The 19289-nt window shown below is 49.9% G+C and overlaps 2 protein-coding genes across 6 annotated transcripts in view; one reads left to right on the top strand and one right to left on the bottom strand.

Annotated features, from left to right (window-relative positions):
* The window catches only part of EZH2 (enhancer of zeste 2 polycomb repressive complex 2 subunit), a 46820-nt gene extending 44230 nt beyond the window's left edge, over nt 1-2590 (top strand). For all 3 annotated transcript variants that reach the window (XM_061996380.1, XM_061996382.1, XM_061996381.1), the window contains 5 exons: nt 515-610; nt 1049-1130; nt 1718-1798; nt 1876-1960; nt 2313-2590. In XM_061996380.1, coding sequence (XP_061852364.1) covers nt 515-610; nt 1049-1130; nt 1718-1798; nt 1876-1960; nt 2313-2373 — 405 coding nt within the window. In that variant the 3' untranslated portion in view covers nt 2374-2590. The remainder of the gene's footprint in view (nt 1-514; nt 611-1048; nt 1131-1717; nt 1799-1875; nt 1961-2312) is intronic.
* Nucleotides 2591-3430: 840 nt separating this feature from the next.
* CUL1 (cullin 1) overlaps nt 3431-19289 on the bottom strand; it is a 51143-nt gene continuing 35284 nt past the window's right edge. For 2 of the 3 annotated variants that reach the window (XM_061996816.1, XM_061996817.1), the window contains exons 9-22: nt 16704-16834; nt 13193-13300; nt 12997-13103; nt 11833-11881; nt 11125-11256; nt 10521-10638; nt 9582-9658; nt 8401-8532; nt 6839-6931; nt 5712-5759; nt 5537-5619; nt 4897-5002; nt 4177-4290; nt 3431-3997 (exon numbers count right to left, since the gene is read on the bottom strand). In XM_061996816.1, coding sequence (XP_061852800.1) covers nt 3917-3997; nt 4177-4290; nt 4897-5002; nt 5537-5619; nt 5712-5759; nt 6839-6931; nt 8401-8532; nt 9582-9658; nt 10521-10638; nt 11125-11256; nt 11833-11881; nt 12997-13103; nt 13193-13300; nt 16704-16834 — 1379 coding nt within the window. In that variant the 3' untranslated portion in view covers nt 3431-3916. Of the gene's footprint in view, nt 3998-4176; nt 4291-4896; nt 5003-5536; nt 5620-5711; nt 5760-6838; nt 6932-7091; nt 7341-8400; nt 8533-9581; nt 9659-10520; nt 10639-11124; nt 11257-11832; nt 11882-12996; nt 13104-13192; nt 13301-16703; nt 16835-19289 lie in introns of those variants that run through there. The other variant, XM_061996818.1, reaches the window with a different exon arrangement.

Here is a 19289-nt window from a genome sequence, read left to right on the forward strand (position 1 = left end):
CCACTGGCACCCAGGGCCACCAGCGGGCAATGCTGCGCCACAGCTCCTGTGGCATGGGGAGGGAAGGGAACGGGAGCCGTTGATTCTAACACACCTACCAAAGACACCTCGAAAGCCCCTTCCTGGAGCAATACAGTCATTATGGTTGGAAGAGACCTTGAAGATAATCTTTGAGTCCAACCACTGGCCTAAACCAGGGTTTACTTCTGCTCTGGAACACCTGTCTGCTCACCAACTAGTCAAGTGGCAGGAGTGGGCTCCTCTCTGCAGCCCTTTCCACTCTGAAGTCCCCTGTGGATGTTTTTAGCCAACACCCTCATTTCACGGCCAAACTAACATTTCTGTTGCTTTTCAAGCACATGCTGTGGTTTCCCTTCACATCCACAGCTGCACTGTCAGTGTGTGTTGGTACAATCTGTTTGTCTCCTGGAGTCCCAGCATACATGTCATTAAGTGATAAAACCACAGGTCCAAGCAAGGCACGTCTAAACTTGTTGGTTTTTCTCTCTCCCAGCACTTGCTACTGGCACCTTCAGATGTGGCAGGCTGGGGAATCTTCATCAAAGATCCTGTACAGAAGAATGAATTCATCTCTGAATACTGTGGTGAGGTGAGGATGGGGAGCACGGGGTAGGGGGGAGCTGAAAGGGAGGAGATCATCCCCAACACAGTGTCCCGGGTAGGCAGAGGGACGAGCCCAGGAGCTACCTGGTTGCCATGTCACCTCTGACAGGGATGTGAGAATGAGCCTGGATTGTCAGTTTCCTCTTCATGTCATACCTGGAATTTCGTACAGAAGAATTCAGTTGGTGCTTTCAGTAAATCCTCTTCTGTAGTTCCGAACCCCTGAGGCGGGTCCATGGTCTTGATTTTGAGATGAGAGGCGATTCCTGCTCTGCCTGGCTGTGTGATGGGTGCAGAATCCCTGCTGAGACCAGAGCTCTGCAGCTGGGGTCTTCTCAGCCCCAGAGACCCCCCCGCCTTGCCTCGCCCTTTGCTTGGTGGAGGGCGAGAGCTGGTGTGTGACAACCACTGTTGTCTGTTTCAGATCATTTCTCAGGATGAGGCAGACAGAAGAGGAAAGGTCTATGACAAGTACATGTGCAGCTTTCTGTTCAACCTCAACAACGGTATGTGCAGCCCTGGCAGCGTCACTCCCTCAGCCCTGCTGCCCCTCTTGCAGACAGAACAGACACCTTTGTCTTCACATCTCTTCCTGGCCACGTGTAGGTTCCTCATACAGACAGAAACAGGGCTTCTTTTTCCCTCCTTAGCTGTTAGGCAACTAGATACCAGTGATGGAGCCCAGGACAGAAGCCGAGTTGAGCAGAATTCCCAGGAGTCCTGAGTAAAGCAGCCTGAAGGAGTGGAAAGGCTGCCTGGGGCTGGGCTGCCATCACTGACTGCACTTAGCACTGACGTATAAGGGCAGTGTTGGGGGGCAAAATAGACTGCACTGTGTCAACTGGGAAATAAGGGAAAGGAGGGAAAAGGTTGCTTTGAGCAATGTGTGTGCCCTTGGGGAATGAACACAGAGAAACTTCATCCAAGGCACTCAGGGGCTGCTGCTGTGGCAGGAGAGGAAGGGGAAGCACAGCAGGAGCTGGGGGAGCCTTGCAGGGCAGCAGAGCAGCTCCCTTCTCCAGCAGCCCCAGCAGGGAGGGGGGGATCTGGCCAGCACTTGTCAGTTGGGTTTTGTTTTCTCTTCCCCCACTAGATTTTGTGGTTGATGCAACACGAAAGGGCAACAAAATCCGCTTTGCAAACCATTCAGTAAACCCCAACTGCTATGCAAAAGGTGAGTGAGGCCGTTGCTGGCTGCCTGGGCCCGGTGCTGCTGCTGCACATGCTGACGCTGCTGCTCTCTCCCAACAGTGATGATGGTGAACGGCGATCACCGAATAGGAATATTTGCCAAAAGAGCCATTCAGACTGGTGAAGAACTGTTCTTTGACTACAGGTGAGTACAGGCAGCTTCTCCTTTTGCCTCTGGGAGCCTGCAGGAGCTCTCAGCACCTCCAGCCCTGGGCTTGACTCCGGGCAGGAAGAAAACAAAGGTGTCCAGGGGTGGTACTGAGCGAGTCGGCCTCAAAGCGCAGTTGCTTTCCTCTGGCTAAACCAAAAAGGGAGGATTTTAGCCTTTCCTCTTGGTCCATCTCCTCCCCAAGCAGCGTCCTGAGTGGTCAGCCTCAGGCTGCAGCTGCAGAGGATGTGGTGGGAGCTGCATTCGGGGCCAGGGGCTGTCAGCACCACCCAGCCCAAGGCCACCCTCCTCGGCGGGCTTCACCGGTGTGTTTGTTCTTGCCTTTCAGATACAGCCAAGCTGATGCCCTTAAGTACGTGGGCATTGAAAGAGAAATGGAAATCCCTTGACACCAGCTACCTCCTCCTTTTAAACAAACAGCTGCCTTACCTTCAGGAATTCCTAGTACTGTGGGCAATTTCAGACGGAGCGCGAGCGCTGCGGGTTGAACTCCCGTCTTTGCAAAGTACTGTACCGGTAATTTATAGTAACACAGGTGAAAACACACAAAAAGACAAGCAACTTTTTATTATTGCCTTCTCACCAGCTGCAAAGGGTTTTGTACCAATGAACTTTTGCAATAACGTGGTGTGGTACATTTTTCAACCTTGAATAAAGGATACTTGAACTTGTTCCTTGGTGCTGGAAGTGAGTGGGCTGTGGGGGGAAAGCGCGGGCAGGGCGCCTCCAGCTCCCGGGCACAGGCTCCTCCTCCTTGGCTGAGGCTGTGGGATAGGACCCTCTAAGACAGTCACAGAGCTGCAGGAGCAAGGGGAGGAAGTGCAGCACTTCCTTCCACCTCCTCCAGAGCCATGCTGCAGGGGAGGAACTTGTGCAGCTGCTCCTCCAGCCCGACCCAGGGCACAGGAGCAACAGCACGTGGGGCTTTATAAAGTATTTCTTGACTTTTGCTGAGTCTAAAAGCTCCAGCTTCTCTCACTGAGATTGTTTACATGTTGTAAGGTTGGTAGCAGAAGGGCCAGGAGCTGCAGTCCACGGGTGGCTGTGCAGTGCCCCTGCTCACTGCCTGCCCTCCCAGGCTGCATTTAACACCAACTCACCTTTGAGAACAGCTTCATGTTATACTCTAAGAGAGGGGGCAGCCTAAACTTCCTTCCTTCAGAGCACCCAAGTTTAGGCCAGCGTGCCAAGTTTCAGCCTCCCAAAAACCAGCTGTTATCAATAGCACATTTTCACTACTTCAAGCTTGATTTCACAGCAGCTCCACTTTCAGCTGCCTGAGTGTCCCCACAGCAGCTCCAGGGCTCGGCTCCCGGCTGCTGCCATCATCACAGCTTCCTTTGCGAGCTGCACACATTTCCTCCTAGAGTAAAGGAAGCTGACCATCTCTCCTCAGACAGCAAGAGTGGGCTTAAAGCAGCAGAAAGGAGGAAAAGCACAACCATGCCCTGTAGCTTTCATAACCATTATACCTTTTATTTACATTTAGAAAGAGAAGTCGTGAAACTTAAACCAATAAAACCAAAATGCAACTTGTACAGAAATCTTTTAATTCCTCTTTTGTGGGGTTTTTTTTTTGTGTCCTGGTTTCCTTCTCACACATTAAAAAATGAAACACACTATACAAATGGGGTCTCCTAGCAGGTTACAATGGGTCCGTGGAGCCCGGCTCTCCCCGTGCTGCTAAGCCGATGTGTTGGATGGAGATGCAGTAGCATGCAACCCTGCCAGGACAGGCCTGGGCGCCCCTCCCGCCCGTGGGGCCGTATTTACATACTTGAAATGTGTCAATCCTGAGCAGTTCTGATGGAAACCTGAGCCGGGCTGACGGGGGTCCTGGTCTCAGCTCTTCAACAGGGAGCGCCACGTGGCAGCAGGGTGCTGTGCCCTTGTCCTACGGCCCCCACGCGGGGCTGGCGGGCGAGCGCGGCCTTAGGCCAGGTAACTGTAGGTGTCCTTCTCGCCGTCCACTCGCTCCAGGTACTCCTTCTCGATCAGAATGTCGATGCACTTCTGCGGGGGAGACACGGGGAGGCGCTGGGACGGGCCCACAACCAGCGCCCCCAGGCGAAGGAGTGTGGCTGCTGCCTGCGAGCCGCAGCACCAACCACAGCGACTGCTGCCCTCGGCTCCACACACGGCCACAGAACACCCCACGGCCCCTGCCCCCCACAGCTCTGCAGCTCCAGTACCTTAATGACAGGAACTCGTGGCTTGAACCTGGAGGAGAGCTGTGTCAGCACCTCGCCGAGCAGTTGCTGGTGTTTTAGGACCTTCCTCATCTTCATGATTCTCACAATAGCTGCCTGCAATGAGCAATAAGGGACAAGCAATGAGGGGCCAGCACTAGGTGAGCCCTTCCCAGTGCAACCAGCCCCTCTCTGTGACTGCAGCCACAGCCCCCTGACAGCAGCTAAAACACAGCTGTAAAACAAGGGGGCTGAGACACAAGCACCCAGCGCCGCTCTGATCCTGGGGAGAAGAGCCCTGCACAGCCCCAGTCTGGAGCCCAGAGTTGTACCTGTCTGCATTTCAGTCACTGACACTCAGCACACCTTCTCTCTTTCCTTTACCTGCCCCTTTGCTCCACCAGGGGTTTCAAAGCAGTGAGAAAACCATCATGAAGCACACTGCAGCAGCAGCTCTGGTTTTCACTGAGCCATCAAGTGTTTGTGGCCACAGAATCCAAATCCTCATCCACACAATGTTAGCAAAGACTCAGGTACTTCCCCCCAGGCAGGAGCCCCTTTGCCATTGTAAACTCCCTTCAGCTGCAGCCCAGCACACCACAGACACATATACCACTTGCAAGAACAATGAACAAGTCCATGCTCCCTCCCTGAGCTGCACCCAAGGCTCACACAGCTGTCGTGTTACATGCACAGCACACAGCCTCCTCCCACCCCAGGCACCTGGATCAGGAGCTTCCTGTCTTCCTCTATGTTTTTGTGTGTAGTTTCTTGCTCCTGCTTCTGTTCTGTCTTCATTGGCACATTGATGTTGACCCTTAATTTTTTGCTGTGAAGAGAAGCAGACTTTAAGAAAACAAACCAATCAACTCCCAAACACACCCCCAACTCCAAAGGAAAACCACCCCCACTGACTTCACAGGCAACTTCAGCACCCCTGGAAGGTGGAGACTATCTTCATTCAACTTTACCGAAATGGAAGCCAAGAACCAACCAAAAAAACCCACGAAATACCTTTCTGGTGGTTGCTGATGCACTTCATGACTTACTGAGTCATACAGTTACAGAATGGGCACCAGTTAGCTCAAATCAGTGCTGCACAGTTACACCAGCTTTGAAACATTTCCTCTTGTCCTGTCACTCATCACTTGGGAGCAGAGACCAATCCCCACCTCACAACAGCCTCCTGTCAGGGAGTGTCAGAGAGTGCTCCTGGCTCCCCTCAGCCTCCTCTTCTCCAGGCTGAACACCCCATGCCCTCAGCTGCTCCCCAGCCAGAGGAGGTTTTACCCCAGCGTGGAGAGCAGAGGATGCTGCTGCCCCTTCTGCACCAGTGATGGATGCTGCTGCAGTGTTTCCTTACTTTTTGTAGCCAAGATACAGTTTTATTAAGGTGTCTGGTTTTAACTCCACTTCATCAACATTGGCATTTTCATCTTCCAAAACCTGCAAGAAATTGAGGACAAGCAGGGAAATAAATACTCTTTCTTACCTTTTGCTGCACCTTAAGCAGTTCCTAACGCAGCAGGAGTACTTACAAGCAATTTTGATTTCAACAGGATCTGTAGAACTTGTGCCAGGATGTCCTACAAAAGGAAAGATGGGGTCAGCAGCACAGACAACACCTTCCTCTAACTTCAAACTCAACAAGAACACACAGGTTCAGATGACACACTAGCAAGTGCCAAATGAGAGAAGGTAGGGGAGAAAAAGGTAGTGAAAAGGTAGTTCAGAGAAACAAAATGCTCTAAGGCCCTCCCTGGGTGTTAGGACACACCGCCCTTTGCAGCCACTTCTTTAGAAAGCCTAACTCCAACCAGCAGTGGAAATCTTCTGGGTGTCAGGCAGCTTGTTTCCAGCTCTCCCAAGAGCATTATTCTGGGCCATATCTTTTACATAAACACAGATCTACATCTGCAAACAAGCACCTAAAATAAATGGCAATGGTGTCTGACCTCTGGGTTTGCTGTAAGCCAGCAACAGCTCTGTGGGTGTGCACTTCCCCAAGTGCTGCTGCTGCTGTAGAACTGCCCCACTTTCCAGAAGGCCCAGAAGAGCTGCAGGGATCCCCAAGCTGTGTAGCTGTGGGCCATGGGTTAGTGAGGGCTGGCGCAGTGCCAGGGGAACAGTTGGGTTCAAGGAGCTTAAAGGTCGTGTCCAACCTCAGCAATTCCATGGCTGCATGACACGTGCCAAATAAACTGTGGGCCATCAACTGCTTGGAAAGAGACAGGGGAGAACCTTCTCCATAACACAGGGGCAGCATGTGGCAGGGCAGTTCTACTGTGCTCACTATCTGCATCAGCCTTGAGATGTAAACAATGGATGTGCAGGCTGACCATTCAGGGAACACGCTGTTTGCTCCTAAAAGACGTTACAATGGGTGTAGTGAAGGACTGAAAGCTTCCTACCAGAGCTCAGCAGGAAGCAGGCCCAGGGGCTCTGGCCACTGGCAGGGCCATACAGACACTGAGAGCCCTCAGGAGCTGGGCAGCTGCTGTTAGAGGAGCATGAGCTGCCCGAGGACAGAGTGTGTCTGCCTCCTTTGGGACACACACCAGCCCTGGCTTCCAGCACTTCTAATTCCAATTTCTTCCCACAGCAGGAGGAGCCTTGAAGACCAAAAGACTTGTGAGCAGTGTTGTGAAAGGTGCCCAGTGCTTACCATTTTGATCTGGGTGCTGTCAGTCAGCTGCTGCACGGTGTAGGCATCCTCTGTGTTGTACTGCAGCAGAATGGCCATCTGGAAGGTGGAGGCCTGGAGGCAAACACAGAGAGAGGGCAGATCAGAAAGGGAATGGACAAACACTCTGGGCCTGAACTGAACACATCTTCTGGAGTATATGCACTATAGCCAGCGGGTGCTAAGCATGAGGCAACACAGACCCAGAGCAGGAGCACTTACCCACCTGCAGACCCCACACCAAATCTTGTTATGGTGTCAAAGCCTGATCTACTTGCTAATGAAACATTCCATTATCTTCCACTCCCTGTCTCTTCCCATCTCCATTAACACCAGCAGAGCACCGAGGTCACCCTCAGCCCACGCCACCAGCCCGTGTTCAGCAGCAGAGCAGCAGCTGCCCCAGCACTCCCACCACAGGGTAACGTGTGGGGGCACTTCTGACTGACATGGTCTCGTTTCTCTGTTGTTTGCTTGCTCCCCTCTGTGAGAGAAAGCAGACAGGGAAGGGTAAGGAGCACGAGAGCTGATGCAGAGAGGCTGCAGGGGTCTCATACAACCCACAAGAACTCTGCTCTCTTTTCTAAGTCTATTTTCATCTAAACACAGATCTTCAGAACCAGTGCAGGAAATAAATGCAACCTCTGACAAAGGTTCTCTGAGCCATACCACCACCCACCAGCTGGGGAGGGCCAACACTGATGCTCACTTCAGCAGCACACAGCATCTGTGCCTCGCTTCATCTGAGGCAGCAGCATGATTCACAGGGACCAAGCTAATGAGCATCCTAAGGAGCAGCTCCACACCCGTGTGTGAGAGCACACAGAGGGACATGCACACCCACCACCACCCCCCAGGGAGGAAATGAATGGCTCTGATACATCCCAAATGACTGGGAATGAGTATTTGGACATGCAAATAAAACACAGCTCCATACACTGCACCACCCACGAGATCAGTGTGTGTAGGCACACCAGCTCCATTACTTCAACATCTACACAACCCATCACCTCAACATCCACATAATCCACCTTTTGCAACACATTTATCTGTGAAATGCTCCTTCCCAGCAAGGAACAGAGATGGATGTGTCCAGTCTGGAGGAGGTTGAGGGGAGACATGATCCCTCTTTGCAACTAACTCCCTGACAAGAGGCTGTGGCTGGAGGGAGGTCAGTCTCTTCTCCTCAGTAATGAAGGAGGTCAAGGAAATGGGCTCAAGTTGCCCCAGGGGAGGGTGAGGTTGGAGCTGAGGCAGAACTGTTTCCCTGAGAGGGGTGTCAGCCCCTGTGCCAGGCTGCCCAGGGAGCTGGGGCAGTGCCCAGCCCTGGAGGGATCCCAAAGCCGTGGGGCTGAGGTGCTGAGGGCCGTGGGTCAGTGCTGGGCTGGGCAGGGTGAGGGGAGGGGGTCTGTGATTCTCTGCAGAGCCCTCATGCCCGAGTGAGGAGCCCCTGGGTAGCACAGCTCCCTGCCACACGGCCTCCACAACCGCCCCCACCCCTGGGTGCCCCACAGGTGCCCAGGCCACGCCATGCCCAGCCCCACCTGCAGCGTGTAGCGGTTCTTGAAGCAGTTGGTGACGAGCTCGCCCTTGGACAGCTGGTACAGCCACGTCAGCTTGCGCCCGCTGTGCCGGCTGGCGTAGAACGCCGTGAAGCGCTGGTAGCTCCGCTCTAGCTGCAGCAAAACAACCACCACGCACAAAGCAACGTTACTGCCTTTCAGTTACCAGTACCAGGAGACTCTCTGCAGCAGGAATCAAATCTGAGCACCCTCGGCTGCTGGGGTATGTGAGGAGGACAAACAGAAATACAAAGGACTGGAATCCTTCAGAATGGCTTTGGGGCTGCCAAGGCGCTGAGGGGATGGAACGTGTGTGAGAGGAGGAAAGGCTGCGGGAACTGGGGCTGCTCAGCCTGGACAGGAGAAGCCTGGGCTCAGGGGCACCTCAGCAACACTCACAAGTACCTAAAGAATCAGTGTTGAGAAGACAGGGCCAGTATTTGTTGTGTGGTGGGCAGTGGCAGGTCAAGGGGTACCAGGCAGAGGCTGGAGCACAGGCAGTGCCTCTGGCACAGGAGGAGCAAGTCCTTTGGTGCTGAGGTGAGGGAGCCCTGGCCCAGGCTGCCCAGGGAGGGTGTGGAGGCTCCTTCTCAGGAGGTTTCCAAACCCACCTGGACACGTTCCTGTGCTCCCTGAGCCAGGGGAACCTGCTGTAGCAGGGGCTGGGATCTGTGGGTAAACATTCTACTTTGTTATCAGTGTCCCCCTTAGAGAGTCATTAGCAAAACAAATCCAACCCTCGTTTCAGTTCTATTCCCCCTCTTAGGATACACTAAGCAAGTCTGGAAAGGTGACTTTATAACTACTCTTGTCCTCTATAGGTAAGGGCAGCTAAACTTATCTCTCACAAAGTATTCAGGGTTCATCTATTCTGGACATGAACTCAGCAGAAAACACTGTAAGGGTTAAAGAACTCAGTGGACAGAGCTGTGGCAAAAGTTCCTTAAATAAAAGTACACAGAGAACACACTGACAGAGATTTGCCTTCAGTACTGCTGAAGTGCTGGAGGTTTGTTCCACACAGTTCCCTCTGCCACCTTACTCACTGATCTTGTTCCTAACAGCCTCCAGCCAGAGGCAAACACCAGAGACCCTTCCAGTCCCCTCAGCAGGGAAGGAGGCACTGGTCCTCTGAAAAGCTTCTCACCCCACCAGGGCCTCACCTCAGAAGGCAGAGCAAACGTGCAGGACTGCTGGAAGGGCCAGGATCCCGAACTCAGCACCTGGATGCTGAAATCCACTGCAAGAGAGGTGAAGAAGCTGAGCTGCAGGACCCAGCCCCACCTCCCACCCCTCGCCACACACACGAGAGCTGGCTCTGCCTTTGGCTCACACTAACGTGGGGAGAAATCATTAAACCAGACACCTGTTTTTCACCCAGCCTGTAAACCAAAGGCATTCAGGTGAGACCTGTCTGCAGTTGGAGGCCTTCTGAGTGTCAGTCACTCAGGCTTCTCTCCATTACAGAGGCTGTTACCCTGTTCCCATCCCCACAACAGATTTCTCTCCACATGTGAGTGTAACAACTGTTCATTTTCACACATAACTAAAACATGTCACTCTGCAGCCCAACTGCAAGGAGAAACATTTCACCTTTACACCTGCAGGGCATCTGGAGCAAGTCAGGAAGAAGAATACAGAAGCTACATGAAACTGAAGCCTGACAACACACAACCCTGAGCAGTAACAAACAATTAACAGTTCTGTAAAGAATGTGTTTGACAGTGCTCCAGTGAAAAAGCATTTCTTGATGGGAGAGTGATGGGGTGACAACTCCACCCTTGTCTTCCTCAATGCTTTTACACCAGCATGAGTTTGAGCCACGTTGTGCTCCAAAACCAAACCTGTTTGAAGAAAAACACCTTTCCAAGCAAAGCTAAAGACATACCTAAGCAAGAGCTGCAAAAGCAAGAGGCTGCTCGTAGCACAAGATCTAAAGTGCTGTTAGAAGACCAAGCACAGATCTAAAAGACTCGTTCAAAAAAGCCTCCTGGTCTCGGTCAAAATGAAACTGAAGACTCATGTCTCAGCCAAGTGCTTCCCTGTAGAAGTCAGAGGCAACCCAACTACTCAGCAGTAAGGCAGGGGAAGGTGTTACTCACGATCCAGGGGCTCTGAATTGGTCAGGTGCTTTTTGAATTGCTCGTTGAGGTCCTTGCTCACGCCAATATCCTGGAACATCCGCTGCAGCTTGGAGGTGTACTCAAACCCACAGGCTTGCTGCGTTGGAAAGCACAGGGCCATCAGCAAGGCACGGCTTTGACATTGCAGAACGAGGACAGCAAAGAATCCGAGCCTATTTTCTTAAAAGGGGACGTGCCAAGTTCAGCATTCCCTTACTCTAAAGGCCCATCCCAAGCACACAGGCTCTCTAACTGACAAAAAACCTGGAGAAACGAAACTAAACAGACGACACAGAGTGTGAGATGGTGTTTTGCTTGACCCTGAATCAACGAGGCTTACTGACATGTATGAGCAGTCGTTGCTGGGGATGAGTGCACCCGCGGCCCTCGGCTGCAGTAGGAGGGTTAAGCCTCACTCCACGGGGCACACACACACACTCCACGCTCTCAGGATGTAAAAAGAAGGGAAAACACCCAGCCTGTGCATTTTTCTATTGTGCAGCAAGTAATGACATGAAGGGACACACATCAGGGCTCTCCACTGGCCCCGTTTCCCACTGCAGGGGCAGCTGTGCATACTCACTTTGAGCTTGGAGATCATGCTGGCCTCGGCGTCGTCGCTGGCACTGTTCTGATGCACCAGTCTTTTGGCCAGCATTTTAGCATAGAACTTTTGAAACACATCTTTATCCTCAATGTACTTGAAGACAACCATCTGGAAAAGGCAAAGGGAATGTGTAAGAGCCACAACCAAAACATACCAGGAGAGAAATGTCGAGTGGTCGCCATGAGAAAGCTGCAGCGGGAGCTGCTTCATTGCAGCGACACCCCGAAGGGCACAGGCTTTGGTTTTGTTTCTTGGGGGTGATTGGTTGTTTTCAGTGTGGATATTATGTTAAACACATTACCTGTATGTGCCACACACAGGCTCACACATGAGTAAGTGTGCAGATGTAATTATACACCAACACACTGTACAAATTCTATCTACTCTGTGTGTGAAAACAAAGCAAAAGCTTAAGTTCCATGTCGCCACCTGAAATCTGCTGTGAAGGGCTGCTTGGTTTTTCATGTTAAAAAGAAATCTGTACAAGGCTGCCTTTCTGAGTCAAACCTACCCCAACAACCACCCAGATATCAAGGTTACTACTGAAAAAGACAAGATGTGACATAGTAACACCAAACACACAAAGTAAAAGCTCTTATCTCATCTGATTTGGGTGACAACTGAACATTCTGAACCTGCCAAAGCTTACAGAGGGGACAATAACTGTATTTATGGATGTCTTACCACTTGATTGAGTGTATCTTCCAATTCTGCTTCTTCTGGATTCTTTGAGCTGCAATTAAAGGGCATTTTTAATGAGTCTCCCAACTGCTGAAGTTAAAACAACATAGAGGTGCCTATGGAAATCTGGTAAACGAAGGAGCGCAGATTGAGTGGTGCTGGTACCAAAGCCTCTTTAGAGAGGAAACAGTCTAGTAGAATGAACACTGTGCTGCTCCATCACTCAGCAACTCTGAAGTACAAGAGTTTTAAACCACTGGTTGAAGGTTTTGGGCCATGAAGTTGCTCCAAAGGCTTCCCAGCAGCCTGATACTTCTCAGGATTTACAGCCCTACACACAGATCCTTCTCTTCCTGCCCTTTCTCTGCTGCTAAATGCCATCTTTGTGTCTTAGTACAGTGAAAAGAAAGCAGCGGAGAGAGCTGGGGCTTAGCTGGGTGACAACTCAGGTGGCACTACGCTGTTTTCCTCCCTACTGTGTATCCCCCATCCTACCCTGCAGAAAGCTGGTGTTTAGAGAAGAGAAAGGAAACCCTTCACTGAAGGAAGAGGGGGATTTGGAACTAAACAGTGAGCAAGTTGTTCTGCTTTTGGACTGTGGGTGGGGTTTTTTTCCTCCTCCAAAAGAGTGAGGAAAATTGCCAGTGACTAAACTGACATGGATCCAGTATGAACTGAGCTGACACCCGCTCAGGGCATGAGCTGCTGAGCCATCTGAAGCCAAACACCTTCATTCAGTTATGAACCATGAGAGGTCAGAAGGCAGTGTTTGTCCTCCTGCCCAGGTGGAAGATGACACAGAGAAAATAGCAGAGTTGTAATGGAAAAAGGGAAGGATTGTCTCTTCCTTACAACATATAACACAACTTTGAGGGGAAAAACACACCAAAACCAAACAAACCCCTTCAGCTATAAGTCTTAGACCTTAGTTTGCTATAACAAAGGGTTTAGATCTGTTATGATTTCTCCCCTTTAAATATAAAAAGCCAGCCCCATAAACCCTTCAGGAACTGCCCTATTGTCATTTTTGGAGTCAAAATTTGGAGTGATTACTTTTCCTGGAGACATCAAGTCCTGTTCCCAAAGACACAACGTACAACTTGACATGCTAACACCTTTCCAAGCCCAAGCCAACCTGAAGGAGTGGCTTTGCCTCCGAAGACGTACCTTTTCTTTAGTAAGGAGTCACAGTATCGTGCCAGGAGCTCTGGGGATTTACTGGATGACTGAGCCATTTTTGTCACTGCATTATTATTTATGAATCGACCACAAGCCTACAAATCACAGAAGACAGTGAAATTTGGGGAGACAAGACAGGGAACAGCAAAAGAAGCCACATTCACCGTATGCTACGTGTACTTACTTTGTCCAGGGCAGCCACAAAGCCAGCATCATTATTGAAGGCAGACATGACTAATGCATTGTATTTCTTGTGGACATCCAGCACTGTCTGTACATACATTTTGGGATCCTGCAAGAAAGGGAAATAGGGTTTTACAACTCGATGACCTTCTGCTTTCCACTTCCTCTGGAAGAAACCCTCAAAATAAATCCCTGCACTAAGAACACGGGGTGTATCCCCAACAGGTACAACTTGGTACAGACACCTCAGGCACTCTTCACAGTTCTTTACCTGTTCAACAGCGGCAGCCAACTGCCAATCCACATCAAGTTCATGGCCCTCACAGACTGAGCCCTACATGCAACTACTCATCTCTGCACCTCAATAAAGATGGACTGGAGTCAGAGCCTGAACACAGACAGGCAACTGGAACACCAGGCAAAGAGGGCAGCTACTACATAACCAACTAAAAATGGCAGAACTCTTCACTGTGGAGATGAGGAGTTTGAAGAGGCATCAAACAGCAAGGCTTACAAAATCAGGGGATGACTGAATAGATGAATGATCACCAACAGCCACATTTTATAACTACAGGGCATTCAATGAAAGGGAGAGGAAACAAGTTTAAGAGAAGTGAAGCACAAGACATCTTTACATCTAAGGTGGAGGGCTTCTCAAACTTGCTGCTGCAGGAGGTTGCTGGAAGCAGACAGGATCAGTAGGCTCAAGAATGGAGTAGGCAAACTCACAGACAACAGGTCCACGAACCAAGCCCAAAAGAGACTCTTGTGACATTCCTGTCCTAAGAGTTCTGAATGCTGGCAACTGGGTTTGTGAGGGCAGCTTTTGGTAGCAGAGGGGCTACAGGGGTGGTTTCTGTGAGAAGCTGCTGGAAGCTTCTCCTGTATCTGACCAGGCCTGTGCCAGTCAGCTCTGAGACAGATCCTCCACTGTCCAGTCTGAGCCCAGTGATGATGGAGGGAACACCTCTGGCACTGACACACTGGAAAAGGGGAAGAAGTTGCTGCACAAGTGCTAAACTGCAGTGGCAGAAGGGAGTGAGGATGTGTCTCTGCAGACACCAAGGTCAGTGGAGGAGGAGGGGGAGGAGGTGCCTGGGCACCAGAGCACAGATTCCCCTGCAGCCCACGGTGAGGCAGCTCTGCACCTGCAGCCATGGAGGCCCCGGGGCAGCAGAGATCCCCCTGAGCCCAGGCAGGAGTGGGTGGGTGCCCAAGGGAGGCTGTGACCCCGTGGGAAGCCCACGCTGGAGCAAGTTCCTGCAGGGGCTGGGAACCCGTGGGGAAAGGAGCCCACACTGGATCCATGGGCTGCAGGGGCACAGCTGCCTCACCATGGTCCTCACCACAGGGCACAGGGGAGTCTTTCTTCCAGGGCCTAAGCATCCTCCTCCCCCTCCTTCTCTCTCCACTGACCTTGGTGTCTGCAGAGATGTTTTCATTCTCACTCCCTGTTGCTGCTGCAGTTTAGCGACTGCCCAGTAACTTCTTCCCCTTCTCAAATACGCTATTCACAGAGGTATTACCTCAGTCACCAAGTGGCCAGGCCTGGGTCAGCTGTGGGTCCATCTCAGAACTGACTGGCATGAGCCCTGCCAGCTGCAGGGGAAGTTTCTGGCAGATCTTTGTTTAAAGAAGCCACCCCTGTAGCCCCCTCGCTACCAAAACCTGGCCCAGGCAGAACCACAACAGGGGGCTGCTGATCTAATGCCACACTTGAGGGGGAAAACTGAGGTTATTCAGAACCTCCCAGACAAGAGATGCAAGTGGACATTCATAAAAGCAACCACTGATTGCAAGGACTTCCAAAAACAAAAACCAAGGCACAAAAAGCACAAAGATCTCCTGACTGAAGAGCAGTTTCATTAATACAGCTAATGCACAACTCCTTCTGCAGTACAAATCCAAACTAGGTCAGATGAGTCAAGCTGGTATGACTGCTTCTCTCCACTGGCTACAGAGCAACTGAGAGGCAGTTGCTCAGCTGATTATCTCTTCAGATAGAGAGAAAAGAAGTTAGGCAGAATCAGTCCTACCTAAGAGTGGCAGAGGGCTAACAGGGAACGACTAACAGCCATATCACAGTGTGAGGGGCACTGGAGGAAGAGGCAAGATGGTTCCCAGGAGAGACAGTCACAGATACTGTTATGAAAATGAAGAACAAGTGTGTGCAAAAAGAAAAGGAACAAGAGAGAAAGATGAAGCAGCAAAGTGTCATCGCCAGGCTGAGTTGTGTGAACGGCTGGAGTCAAAAGAACTAACACAGACACGTCAGGCTTCCCCTCTCTCACACACAAGCCAAGTCCTGGAGAAGGAGCTCTCCTTCTTTCTGGGAAATTCTTCAGGGTCTAAGGACAAAGAAACTCAGAGTGATGGCCACTGGGGGATGTGTCAACCACAGAGCACAGCCCATTTCAAACGTGCAGGTGACACCTGCAAATTGAGCTGAAGATCAGAGAATCACAGAACTGTTTTGGTTGCTCATAGAGTCCAACCACTAACCTCACAGTGCCAAGCCCACCACTGAACCACATCCCTAAGCAAGATTCCTGACCTTAGTTCATGACTGCTAAGAGATGGACACTGCTGGAAAGCTACGTGCTTAAAGCTACACAAGTGAGCAGTAGACACCACACTAAAGATGTTTTAATCTGGGCTAAACCCCAAAGTTGTTGCTGCTCTCCATACAGTCATTACACATTACTGCTTCAGGCACTACTAGGTGAAGCTATTTCAAGAGACCAGTAACAGGTAAAAGTGAACTGTCAAAAATCAAGGTGAAACCTCACTTAAAATCACATTTACCAGATTCTATATTCTATCCTAATTTTGCTTTGAGTAGTTTCTTTTGTTTGTTTTGCTAGCAAGTGTCATCTTGCCTACAAGCACAGAGGTTAGCAAAGGGTTTTAACAGATTCACACTGAGTCAAAACAAATCAATCCAAAATTAAGCCTGAAATGACAATTATGTGATATCAAGTCATTCATATGGCTACAACAACCACAGTGTGACACAAGACAAGACTTGCTGCTCCTTATACTGTGACCTTTCCAACCAGTTTAGTTCTCTTCCCCCTACCTTTCTTGTGCTTTTCCTAAAAGAAAAAAGCCCTTCACCAGAATCCTAAATCCAACAGCAACCTCCTCCACACAGTCCCATCAAGTCTAGAGATTAAATGAGATAATGCTGCTTGAAACCAGTGGGCCTCCAGGTGTTATCTGCACGTGTAGGATGTTGTGTCTGCACAGCCAGTGTGGCATCCTGACAGAGAGCAAAACACTCAGAGGGAAAAACACCCCAAACAAGCCAGACCCAAAGCTCACAGAGCAGCCACACAGTGATGTGACTGTTTTAAGTCTACTGTCAACATCTGACAATGGCCCAGTCCTCACAAATTAAATCAGAGGGGAAACGGAATAAGCAAACTGGAAATTCTATCAGGAAGCATTCACGTCCCTCTAATGTACCACTGGCAGGAAGCACACACACACACACACGATGAGATACTTGCATTTAGAGCAGCTTCTCCACATTTCTCAATTGCAGCTAGACCCTGATTGTGAATGTGGGTTTCCAAAAGCTTCTTCAGCTCTCCGAGGCCATCCTGGATCCGAGATACAAGGTTATACATGCGGCCCAGGTCTGCAGGGAGAAACAAACAAAGGAAAGCCAACACCTCCCATTTGTACTAGCTATGGCTCCATTCTCTCATTTACAAGTTGCCAGTAACAATTCAACATCCCCCATCAACAAAACACACACATGCAATTGTTCCTATAAAACGCCAGAAGAACCTACAGCAAAGAAAGCATCCAGTATAGCAAATCTTTGCTCCGAGCTGGAGAGCTAAGGCTGCTTAGAGACAGCCACCTGTTTAATACTAACATCTGTTTTACCTTCACAGTGCTATGTAAATATCAAGTAGAAAAAAGCTCTACTTACACTACAGAGATAGATTTACTTCTGGTTTCTAGTTTTCCTAAATGTCAAGTGGTGCAAGGATTTCAGAATGGGGCTCAACCCCTCTTAGACAAAGCTTGGAAGTGCTACCATGACTTGAGGATTGACACTGCTGGCCATGCTAATACAGTGTTCCCCAGCTGACCACTGCCCTTGAAATCATCTTCTGAACAGGAGAGTTCTCAGACCCAAGACCACTTGTAGCCTTTTCTGTATGAATGCTTCTCCCCAGGGCAATATCAGTGGCAACCGTTGGATGTTTTAGGTGAAATGTGAAGATGGAGGTGACCTTAGCAGATAAAGTGAAATGTAATCACCCAGACTTCCTCCTAGGAAACATGTAATACTGAAGAGTTTGGGCTTAATTTCAACAAAGCAGAGGCTTTACACTTTATGAATGCAGAATTCTTCTTTATTGTTTAAAAAAGGCAAACTGTAATGTGGCCAATAAACCAGTTTCAGAAATGCACTGGCTACCTGATATTCTTGCCCTCATTGAACTCACGTGAAGCAGTAAAAAGTCAATATTTCACCTTGTTGAATCCCTCTCTAAGCTTGTCAGCTGCAGCTATCTCTTCCCAAGCTTAATGACTTCTGAAGGGCTCACGAGCAATTCATTACCACCCAAAGATTATCAGATTCATTAAAGCAGAGTGTCCTGGTTGGGCTGGGATGGAGCTGATTTTCTCCCTAGCAACTGGTAAAGAGTTGTGTTTCAGGTTCAGTTGGAGAACAATGTTGGTGACACTCTGATGTTTTTGGTTGTTGCTAATTAGTGCTTACCCTAAGTGAAGGGCTTTTCAGTTTCCCATGGTCTGCCAGGGAGGAGGGGGCACAAGAAGCTGGGATTCATGGCCAGGAGAGCTGATCTCAACTAGCCAAAGGGCCATTCCATACCACAGGAGCCGCGGATCGCTGCTCGGGCATCGCTCAGGGGCTGAGCAGCTTTTGCTTTGGGCACTACTTGTCTTTCTTGGGTTTTGTTTCTCTTTTTGTTTGGTAATAACAGTGGTAACAAACAGGTACATTTCACTGCTGCTAGTATGTTGTATTTTAGTTGCATTTATTAAACTGCTCTGTCTCAGCTTACAAGCTTAACCTCTTTTCCTGGTTCTCCTCCCCATCCCACGGGGAGGGGAATGAGCGAGCGAGCAGCTGCTCAGTTCCTGGCTGGGGTTAGACCTCGACACAGAGCAACCCAGCAGCTGTATCGCTACCCAGCTCTGAAACACAACACCCAGACCTCAATGCCTTGAATTCTGAAGCGATGACTCCTCTGCTCAGACCCCTTTGCCCATGTTTTCCTTTCCTTATAACTTCAGTAAGCTTAAACTTTTAGATTTGAAAAGCAAACTTCTTTTGTCTCTCCAAACCGCATTTGCGGCCTGGTGTGAAGACTTTCACAGCAATGCTGGCGTTTTTGACCTAGGGAATTTCAGAAACATAATGCCATGCATAGATGACTAAGCTGTAGCTAGACCTACCCAGAAATAAGGGTGCACAGGCTGCTCTGTGAGGACAGCTCTGTTCAGTGAAGTACGGAAGAGACGCTACAAAGCCTCACGGAGGATTTACATGGTAACTCCATCTAAACCATTACAGCCTGCTCCCAATAAACATAACTATGTCCTGTAGGTATCACACTGATGTGAATAGGTCACAGATGACAAGTGTGCCCCACAACCTTTAGAACTAGTTGCACAATGGGATTAAAAAGTTACCAAACGCCCACAGGAGTGGCCCGTAGTACGATACGCTTAACACACTTCACACGCAGAACCTCAGAAGCAGGGCACCTCCAGGAGCAAAGCGATAAAGACTTCAAACCAAGAGCAAGATTTTAGTGTAAGTTTGGGATGGTCTACAACAGGCTATTTTAGTAGATTAGAGATTTGAGAGTGAACTGGTTATAGTGATTAAAGAATGGATTCTCAGGGAATGCTTCAACCCAATGCTTCCTAACCTTCGTGGAACTAAGCAAGGGCCAGGGAACTACTGCAATTTGCACAAGCAAAGCCCATTAAGAAAAGAGCTGCATCACTACGGTGAGCAACCCTACTGAAGGCTCATGTAACCTACAGCCTTGAGAATGAAATGGGAAAAAAGCCTGGCAAGGCTTCCCCAGTCCAGAAAAGTG

This window comes from Colius striatus, chromosome 5 (assembly GCF_028858725.1).
Source record: "Colius striatus isolate bColStr4 chromosome 5, bColStr4.1.hap1, whole genome shotgun sequence".
NCBI lineage: Eukaryota > Metazoa > Chordata > Aves > Coliiformes > Coliidae > Colius > Colius striatus.